General features: G+C 41.2%; 1 protein-coding gene across 1 annotated transcript in view; it reads right to left on the reverse strand.

The window, feature by feature from the left end:
* The window catches only part of Cyp313a4 (Cytochrome P450 313a4), a 44,417-nt gene that overhangs the window by 20,958 nt on the left and 12,776 nt on the right, over window positions 1–10,683 (reverse strand). The window contains exons 2-3 of the mRNA XM_017634994.1: window positions 4,097–4,223; window positions 3,398–3,541 (exon numbers count right to left, since the gene is read on the reverse strand). Coding sequence (XP_017490483.1) covers window positions 3,398–3,541; window positions 4,097–4,223 — 271 coding nt within the window. The remainder of the gene's footprint in view (window positions 1–3,397; window positions 3,542–4,096; window positions 4,224–10,683) is intronic.

Below are 10,683 nucleotides of genomic sequence, written 5' to 3' on the forward strand. Positions count from 1 at the left end.
ATCAGCCTTCTAAGCATAGGTTACAAGGTCTTATCGAGCATATTGTGTGAAAGAATGAAGCCCACCGCCAATGAACTGATTGGGCCTTAACAGTGTGGCTTTAGACCTGGCAAATCCACCATAGACTAGGTATTAACAACACGCCAAATCTTGGAAAGACCCGCGAGAAAATTATCGACACTCACCACCTATTTGTTGACTTTAAAGCCGCTTTTGACAGCACTAAAAGGAGTTGCCTATACGCCGCTATGTCTGAATTTGGCATCCCCTCAAAACTCATACGGCTGTGTAAAATGACGCTGAGCAATACCACCAGCTCCGTCAAACGGGGTTTCAGACAGGGCGACTCCCTTTCATGTGAATTCTTTAATCTGATGTTGGAGAAGATAATAAGAGCTGCAGAACTGAACCGCTCAGGAACAATTTACTACAAGAGCGTGCAATTGCAGGCCTATGCCGATGACATCGACATCATCGGTAACAAAAACCGCGAAGTCTGTTCTGCCTTTTCCAAGTTGGATAGGGAAGCAAAGCGCATGGGTCTGGTGGTAAACGAGGACAAGACGAAGTATCTCCTGTCATCAAACAAACAGTCAGCACATTCGCGCCTTGGCACCCACGTCACTGTTGACAGTTACAATTTCGAGAAAGTAGAGAATTTCGTTTACTTGGGAACCAGCATTAACACCGATAATAATGTCAGCATGGAAATCCAATGAATAATCACTCTTGCCAACAAGTGCTACTTTGAACTGAGCAGGCAATTCAGGAGTAAAGTCCTTCCTCGACGTACGAAAACCACGCTCTATAAGTCACTCATCATGCCCGTGCTGGTATATGGCGCAGAAGCATGGACAATGACAACATCCGATGAGGCGGNCAGGAGTAAAGTCCTCTCTCGACGTACGAAAACCACGCTCTATAAGTCACTCATCATGCCTGTGCTGGTGTATGGCGCGGAGGCATGGACAATGACAACATCCGATGAGGCGGCTGTTGGAGTATTAGAGAGAAAGATTTTTCGGAAGATTTACGGACCTTTACGCGTTGGCGACGGCGAGTACCGCAGACGATGGAACGATGAGCTGTATGAGCTTTACAACGACATAGACATANATAAGTCACTCATCATGCCCGTGCTGGTATATGGCGCAGAAGCATGGACAATGACAACATCCGATGAGGCGGCTCTTGGGGTGTTTGAGAGAAAGATTTTGCGGAAGATTTACGGTCCTTTACGCGTTGGCGACGGCGAGTACCGCAGACGATGGAACGATGAGCTGTATGAGCTTTACAACGACATGGACATAATGCTGCGAATTAAAACACAGCGGCTCCGATGGCTTGGCTATGTCGTTCGAATGGACACCGACGCTCCAGCTCTGAAAGTATTTAACTCGGAACCCGCTGGTGGTAGCAGAGGAATAGGGAGGCCCCCACTGCGACGGAAAGATCAGGTGGAGAAGGACTTGGCTTCACTTGGCGTTTCCAAGTGGCGTCAGTTGGCAAAGAGGAGAAACGACTGGCGTGCTTTGCTGAACTCGGCCAAAATCGCTTAGGCGTTACAGCACCAAAAAAAGAAGAAGAAGGATTCATGAATGGGCAACAGCGAGTGTCCTGCTTTGGCCACTTTTTATATGAAGCCACAACATGGTGCAAAGTTGCAGACAGCAACTGGTGAGTCACCCAATTGATAAGAAACGCACTATATGAGGTGATTATCGGGGGCGCAGCCTCGTACACTAAGTTTATAGTGGCAGAAATTGTGGATAAAAGTCATCATCGGCGACAGGAAAGTGCAACTTAGGGTTGGTTACGACAACCAGTACTTCAGCAGACGGTTGGTATTAAAGGAAGCCCCCAAGATTCCACCAACAACAGAAGCGGTTAGTTAGGCAGATGTTGGCAGTGATGAAGACGGAGTGGTTTCGTTAGGAGAAGCGTGAGGGCTCCGCCAGCTCAGTAAAGAAGAGGAAGTCACAATAAGGAAGTATTCATGACAAGCCAGGCCGTGTTTCCGGCAGGAAGAGAGACACTGAGCTACGTTGAAATGGTGATACGCCGGTGGCCGGAAATGGAGGCGGCTGTGAAAGAAGTGGGCGCGCTTCGATATATCCAAGAAAAGAGCGTGGTTGGCAAAGGCAAGCAGTAAAGCCGGAGGCTACGGATGAGCTTATAAGTGTCCGGTCAATGAAGTTGACGTCGGCGAAAGAGCGAGATGTGTAAACACTAGGTAAGTTTCAGCGAGAGGATCCGGAGTTAGCAAGATTTGCTAGACGCAGTTCAGGTCGAGGATCGAAGCCTGGTAGTCATCTACAGAGGAATCGGCGTAAATCCGGCGAAAAGGGTACCCATGAGAAGAGGCATGGGCTGGTTACAACTAGTGGTCGTTAGAAGCACGACCATGTGAGATGGTGCACTCTCGGAGATAAGCCGGGAGCAATGTCCAATAATGCATCAAGCCGAGAGGGTTTCAGGAAGGCGACTTGGTGTGGAAATACAAGCCGCAGCGAAAGAAAGGCTTCACCTCCAAACAACGACGTAACTCTAAAGGTCCGGGTATAATATTGTCCAACGGTTGAATGACGCAGTGTATCGAATTCAGACTGTTGGGAGACCGAGAACCAAGATGAAAGTGGTCCACTTGGAAACGCTTTGTAGCGTTTGGAACAGCAAGTATGTCTGATCGGAACGATCAGACTCAGGTGGAGGGCAGTGTGGCAAATACTGCGGCAACGCGAAGCGAACAACATCAAAATGGCAGAATGTTCGAGGAATGACGTAAAATATTCGACAGCTTGAAACGTCTGGTGATGAATACTGCGAACAGAGAGAATATGGATGTGTCAGAACCTTCAAGTGTGCGAGGCAGTGCAGAATTCAAAATTTTGGTGGAAGTTTGTCGAATTGTCCTAAACTTTGCAAAAACTTTGAATCATTAATTTATATGTCCTTTGATGCAGAATGAACTATATTTCTATTAAAAATTAACAAAAAAAAAGTATTACGAAAAACATTGCAAAATATTAAAAAAAAAGCACTCCTACATTAAACGGTGCCTTTTGAATGCAGTTTTAAGACATTTTTGAGGTTTGTATGGGAGGTATGCATTAAAATAAACCAATCACATCGGTTTTTCTTTTTTTTCATTTATGTCCAATTTTCTACAAAAAAATTATGGTGCTGAACCACTGTGCGCCACTATAAAACAAACTACATTTAAAAGTGGTGTACGTTGGAGAGGAGAGTTCAAGAAATTTTTTGCAAAAAACCCGAACAAATTCGATTCAGTTTTAGCTGAGCTGTGAAATAATATACACAATTTTAGGCTTTATTTTATAAGATGTAGAGATAAAGATGAAGATATTTTTATGATGATGTTTATAAACCAACATACCCCAAACACTAAGACTACTGATTCATCTTCGATATTTTGGCGTGTGAAACTTCCCTGCTGGAATAACTCAATTGCGCGATTAATAAAAATGTTTTCATCCAACTTTGAACCATCTGGTTTAGCAATCGTACGCTCTGTAATTAACTTTTAAAAGAGAGTTTATTGTTAATATATAGGTATAAACATTGGAACAAAATTTAATAAAAAAGGGTATTCACCATTGTGCACACATACAATTTAAAAATACACCTCTTGCTGGTAAAAATTAACTGTCAACAGTTTTTGGTATTTTAATGACGAAATGCAAAAGCACGCATGCTAAAAGTGACTAATGTTATTAAAATAAACCTAAATTGTCAAGAAATGCATTCAACTTACGTAATAAATAGTTGTTTCATCAGCTGTGAGTAGCGTAACTGCCATACCAAAACAAAAGCGTTGGGCGGAGCGGTTTCTGACGCCTAGCGTTAGCGCCGAAGTGGCATACCTAAACAAAAGCGTCAACGCTAAATTGATTTTAACGTTTCAAAGCATTTTGGTGAGTAACTTTTAATTTTACTAGAAGTTTTTTACTTCTACCTATCATCAGAACCTGCTTAAAGTTTTTATAGGTATTGAGAATAACTCTGCAGCAATCGAAATTTCAGCTGTAAGGTGTTTTTGAAAAATTTGTAAGTATGCACACTGGTCTTAACTTACGTTGTTTATGAATTTACGGATATTAGCCTTGGATTTCTTGTATTGTTCATAGTCGCCTAGCATCCAAACCAGTGCCCTCATGTTAAGCCAAGATAAGGTACCCATTTCGGTAATAGTCTCTTGAACACTAGATGATTAAAGGAAGAGTAATAATTTGTGCATACAATACATATATATTTATGCAAAAATGTATGTGGGTATGAGCCTATGTACATATTACGGACGTTCTCGATCTTTTGCTTGCAGGTTAGCATGAGGGATATTCCTATACGACGAGATATATGTATGAAAAAGTGCAAAATTCCGAATTTTTTTGCTCCCCGCCAATTTTTGAATATATTGAGGATATAAAATAAGGTAGGCAGAAAGAAAAGGACATCTCTATTCGAAAAATCCGTTTGCCGTTTTTTGCCGCTAATTAGTTGTGACAAAAAATAATTTTGTCGTTCTTTTATTTTTTGATATAAGGGGCTTTGCTAACTTTATATAAAGCTAGCGAAGCAACCCTTTCAACTCAATAGGCTTTATATCCGAATTTTCCGTTCCAAGATAATCTAGTTTACTTTTGAAATTTTTTTTAATTCTTTTTTTTTTTTGCAAATTTTTTCAATGTTGTTTATTTCTTAGAACGAAAGGATAATTAAAATAAAAAATCAAAATCGGTTGCTTTATGTAATACTTCGAAATTTAAACAAACAATAATCACAATGTAGACAATTCAAAAAATTAAGAAATGTCCTTATCAAGTTTATAGAGTTCAAGATTCATAGAAAATTGCTATATAAATTTGATCACCTAATCTGCGTAAACTTCGCCTCAAATAACAGTTGCCTTTTGTTTGAATAAATAATAATAATTGGATCGACTCTCAGCCTCTTTAAATAAAAACAAAAAAGTTGCAACTAAAAAAAGAACGAAAAAATTAAACCCGTTTTTACAAAAAAATTAATTGGTTGCATCATTTTTATAACATTTTTTGGATTGCAACGATTTAAACGGCAAAATCTAAAAGAGGTTTAAGTCACAAAGCAAGCCAAACTACAAATCATGCTGCAAAAAATAAATTGTTTTTATTATTATTAACCCATTTTTTGAACCGTTTTTTAAAGAAAGAAAATTAAACAACAAAATCAAAAACAGTTTTAGTTCAGAAAATAAGCCAAACCGCAGATTATGCAAAAAAAAAATTATCATTTTTTTAACTAATTTTTAAGCCGCTTTTCCAGTCCCTAAAATTGTTATATACATAACAAAGATTCAAGGAAGCTATATCCACCTTGGTGGAATAGTGACTTATCTAGACTAAGTAAAGAAACTAGGAGAATTTTCAAATCCTGTTACAAATCTAAATCTTGCAAGCCATACCAAGACATTATGAAAAAGTATAAAAGTGAGATTCGGCGCTCAAAAAAAACAGCATGGGAGAGCCNCGCCAGGCTGAGCAGGCTATTGACGAAGGACTACTCCTGTCCGTCACTCCTTCGCAGTGCGGATGATGTACCAACAGAGTCTGTGGAAGACTCACTCAGGTTGCTTGTCAATACTCATTTTCCGGGTAAATCTGACGAAGTGTTCAATCCGATTCCAAGATATGCTGGAGCTCAGCACATAGCAGACTCAATTTTCACAAATCCCTAAATATCATGGGCGTTGAAGTCCTTCTCGCCTTACAAAAGCCCGGGGCCAGATGGCATCATACCTATCATGTTGCAAACTGTGGAGGATGCTATTATGCCATGGCTTTTGTCCATTTTCAAAGTATGCATAACCCTCAACTACGTCCCTCTATCGTGGAGGCGAGTAAAAGTGGTTTTCATCCCAAAACCTGGAAGGCGAGGGCACGTCTACGCCAAAGATTTTCGACCCATTAGCTTAACTTCCTTTGTCCTCAAAACGTTCGAGAGGGTTCTGGACACGCACGTCCGGGGGTTTTTCCACGGCAAACGCATGTCCGAAGCGCAGCATGCATATTTGCGGGGACGATCCACGGAGACGGCGCTCCATGGGGTCGTTAGAACTGTCGAGAGGTCACTCGAATTTAAGCAATTCACTCTGGCAGCCTTTCTCGACATAGAAGGAGCCTTTAACAATGTTAGGGTAGAAGCTATCCAAAAACCCCTTCACGAGTTAGGCGTCGAGGAGTCTATTAGCGCGTGGCTAATGGCGATGCTTCGCAGCAGAACGATTTCAGCTGAACTTGGTAGCTATACATTAACAAGAAACGTTAGTAGGGGCACTCCTCAAGGGGGAGTGATCTTTCCTATTTTATGGCTCAGCACTATCAACTCAGTACTACTCAAGCTCAACCAGGGAGGAGTAAAGGTAGTGGCCTACGCTGACGATGTAGTGATTTTAATAACCGGGTTATTTCCATCTGTGGTGAGTAACATCATGGAGGGTACTCTAGCAAAGCTTAGCCGGTGGGCCGAGCAATGTGGTCTTAGAGTGAACCCAGAGAAAACAGAATTAATGCTCTTTACGACAAGAAATAAGGTCCCAAGCTTTGAATTACCAAAGCTAAATGGACAAAGGCTGCGATTATCTAAACAAGCGAAGTATCTGGGAGTCATACTGGATCCTAAGCTAAGTTGGAAAATAAATATTGAAGAGAGAGTAAAGAAAGCGAGCATTGCCTACTACTCCTGTAAGCGGCTTTTTGGGAAGACATGGGGTCTCAATCCAAAAGTTGTACTCTGGATGTACACAGCGGTTGTACGTCCGATCTTATGCTACGGTTCTTTGGTATGGTGGACAGCCTTAAAGAACCAATATAATCAAGTGAAACTAGGCAGAGTTCAGAGAGCTGCATGCATCGGGACCACAGGGGCAATGAGAACTTGCCCTACCGATGCCCTAAATGTTATTACAAACCTATTTCCTATAGACCTTCACATACGGCACACCGCATCACTATCGGCTATAAGACTTGGAGAACTAGGTATATGGAAAGAAAGAACGATCGGGCATAGCAGTATAATTTCCCGTTTGCCAGCTAAGTTGAGGCTGGCAACCGATCACATTCGACCTGAGGTAGAGTTTCACAGGCCTTTCGCGGCCATTCTTCCGTCGAGAGCCGACTGGGACGGGGAGCTTGATATCTCTACCTGGACACATCATATGTACACCGATGGCTTGAAAATGGAACGCGGAGTTGGAGCAGGTATTTACTTTGAGTCACTGGGAGTAAAAAGATCAATTCATCTGCCCGATTTTGCGAGTGTCTTCCAAGCAGAAGTATTCGCTATAGCCGAAGGCTGCCGGATCTCACCCCCAATTGGAACCTTATATAAAGACATTTCTCCACAATCTCCGGAAATCGGATCAAAGATGGCGCACCGTGGCAGGCTGCCGTTTATCCAAACTATTGTGGCCTGCGTACAGCCCTGAGAGAACACACAACCTACTAAGGAAACCCAGATCTGACGTTGCAAGGCTTGTTGCTACTCTTACTGGGCATTGGCCGATTGGTACCCACGCGAGACGGCTGGGAATCGCCTACAACGACTTCTGTAGAAGCTGCAGAGATGAGAACGAGCAGGAAACAGTAGAGAACCTGCTTTGCAAATGTACAGCTCTAATGAGGAGCAGAAATACCATGCTAGGAGCATATGAGTTCACATCGTTACGAGAGCTATCTGATGTAAGTCTCCGCAACATACTCAACTTCATCAACCACGCCGGCTGGCTCTAACATACTCATTCGAGGTATATGGTATCAAAATGGCACTTAGCTGCTACTTGGGCGTAATAGTTTTCCGCCACCATTCTAACCTTACCTAACATAAGATGGTTTAAAGAAGTCAATTTGAACGACAAAATCAAAAACAGTTTTAACTCACAAAAAAAAAATCATGTGTGTGCATCAATGATTGTTTTTTATCGTGTTGTCGATTCGGTGTGACTGCTGGACATTTTTAAGTTTAATTTGATGCGGAGGAACTCAATCAAAGGGAGCGCTGAATCCAACGCATATTTCATATTAAAATTCCCACTTAAAATCATCGTAATTTTATTGTAGTCTTTTTCAAGAATCTGCGATACTTCTGGTGTGTATTTCATTAAACTCTTGTGGGTGAATTCAAAAATTTTATTTACTGGCTGGTTGCGAGAAATATAGATTGCCACAAATATGACGGTTCTCTTATGGTCCAATCTAGCACATATTTCTCCCATATTAGAAATTTGAACAGATATTGATTCCAGTTGTTTTGCATTGAGTTCTATTTGTGGAGTAACAAAACGGGCTCCGTCATGTGTGTTATGATAGATTACAACTCTGCCTGTTCTCTTCATTGGTTTTTAAATTGAATTACTATATTAAAATTAGGAATGTCTAAAGTGTTCTCATTATCCAACCATGTCCCTGAAACCCTTAGAAAACTCGACGATGATGCTATTCTGTACGTGAGAGCGTAAACATTGAAGGTAATCCTTTCCTTGTATTATAAAATCATATGTATAATGTTTTTTCCATTGTTTCAAGTCGATTCAGATGCGTCCTCAATTGTGGATAATGTTGCTCTCGAACCATTATAAAGTTTCCTATATTTTTTTTTTTTTGAAACGAGATGTTGCCCTTGAATCGAAGTTGCTCATGGCAATGCGACGTACAGGAGCTGTTGAGTGTATCTGATCGCACCAAATGACCTCCTTGGGACTTATGAATCGTTATCGCACACGCAAAGATAAGAGGAAAATGGTAGCGCTTTACCATTATTCATTTATAAGGTACTGATGCGATCTATTGTTACCACCAGTGGAGAAAGTTTGAGCTTTTGTATTGATGCCGCTGCTTTTTTCTCCAGTTGTGGGGGAATCAGGATATTCCATCATTAAACGAGCACACAACGCACAAACTTTTATTAGCTTATTGGCTACCCTACGAAAATCTCTGGACGATGTGGTTCATTTGTGCCATATTCGGGTACATAATTACAAAATACTCCTCTGCAATGCAGTAGCGGGCCAGCTCAGCTTATTTTTAACCGATCATTGCTCGAGTTTTAACGATCGTAATCCCTACACGATGTTTATTAAGCTGTGTAGCCGATAGGTACATATGTACTCCATGGAGTAATCCCTTGAACAAGTTTTGTGCTACTCTGGTGTAATGCAGAGTTGGAGTATATGGCCCTGCCCTAGGGCATCGCAATGTTAATTGGACTACATTCTTCATATGCATTTTGGTTAATTTTGGATACCCCTTGACCCTTGGGGAAACTCTTTACATGCGTGCATGGAGTAGTCGCGTTTTTTGAATTGCAGCTTAACATACACTTGCAAACATATGTGCGGCCGGCAAAGCGAAGAGATCAGCGAAGAAAATAAAAACAAAATCACTTCGATTTCAGTTAAAACCTTAGCTTGAATTCTATGCGCTGACATATTTACGCACATAGACTCTACGTCGGCACATAAACACACAAACGCGTATTGGCTAGATCATCGTACAAGGCGAATTTAATAGGGTGGTGTTAGCCTAGGGCTTCCACACGTCCACGTTTTCCAGGATTTGTCCTGATTTAAACAAATTGTCGTGGTGTCCTGGTCCACACTTAAATTGTCCTGGTCTTTTAATGAAGGTCAATGCAGACACCTATCTAATCTTTTGCAGATTTTTGCTTTGAAAAAAAAGCATTAGTAGTCGAAAATCGATAATGAAACATTTTTCTAGCATGTTGAACAATATCTGACGAGTTTACTTTCTTTCTGCTTAGTTTATTTGCTTAAAACCTAATTTTGTATCTTCAGCCAAATGCCAAAAAAAGCAAGTTCCTGAACGGCTGAGGGGTCACTCGTACTACGCAGTAGATAATTTCAGGAGTAAAACTCTCTTCCAAAAGGCCTTTCTGACAAGAAGGGCTTTGGTAGGACGTACTTCAGAAGGCCTTTTGAAGAAGTTCTTTTACACCTGTTTTTAGTTCATAAAAATATTTTACAGGCTTTTATTTATCATGCTTATCCCGCGGAAATTTCCAATCAATTTTACAGCATCGTGCCAATTACGGTGACAATGCAATTTAAAATATAAATTAACTCCCTAGATGGTCCGGCGGTCTTGATACAAAGGCGGTTAAAACATAGTAAAAGTTATGGCAGAGAACGTTTATAACTGAGAAGGCGCATTTTCTGTGTGAACTAATTTCTGCCAGAAATTTTGGGGTGCAGTCGGCCAAATATACCACACGTCGACGAGTGCACCACTCGACCGACGGTGTCGGTAGAGAAGTGTGGGCTGCCACCATACCAAAAATTTTTCCGTGCCACCACACTTTGAGCAAATTTACCATAGTTCAAAGCAAAATGAAAAAATAAGAACGAAAAAGGAAAGAGGAACAGAAATATAATAAGCACTGGGCAGAGGGGATGCTTGCGGAGGCAGGCGCGTGCTTGTGTCGGATCAAAACAAACTCTAAAATAAAAATGGTAGTCAGAACGACAAGTGTACAAAAGAAGCGGGGAAACGGGGAAAGGAGCGGGCTTTTGTACATTTGCTTGCTTGCCGAAAATATGATATTTGCGTGAAATCGATTTGCTGGTTGCAAATTCATTTTTGCAAACATGTATGAATTTTTCTGTTTCAGCTA

Source organism: Rhagoletis zephyria, unplaced genomic scaffold (assembly GCF_001687245.7).
Source record: "Rhagoletis zephyria isolate East Lansing unplaced genomic scaffold, Rhagoletis_zephyria_1.1 Rzeph_scaffold_00118, whole genome shotgun sequence".
Classification (NCBI taxonomy): domain Eukaryota; kingdom Metazoa; phylum Arthropoda; class Insecta; order Diptera; family Tephritidae; genus Rhagoletis; species Rhagoletis zephyria.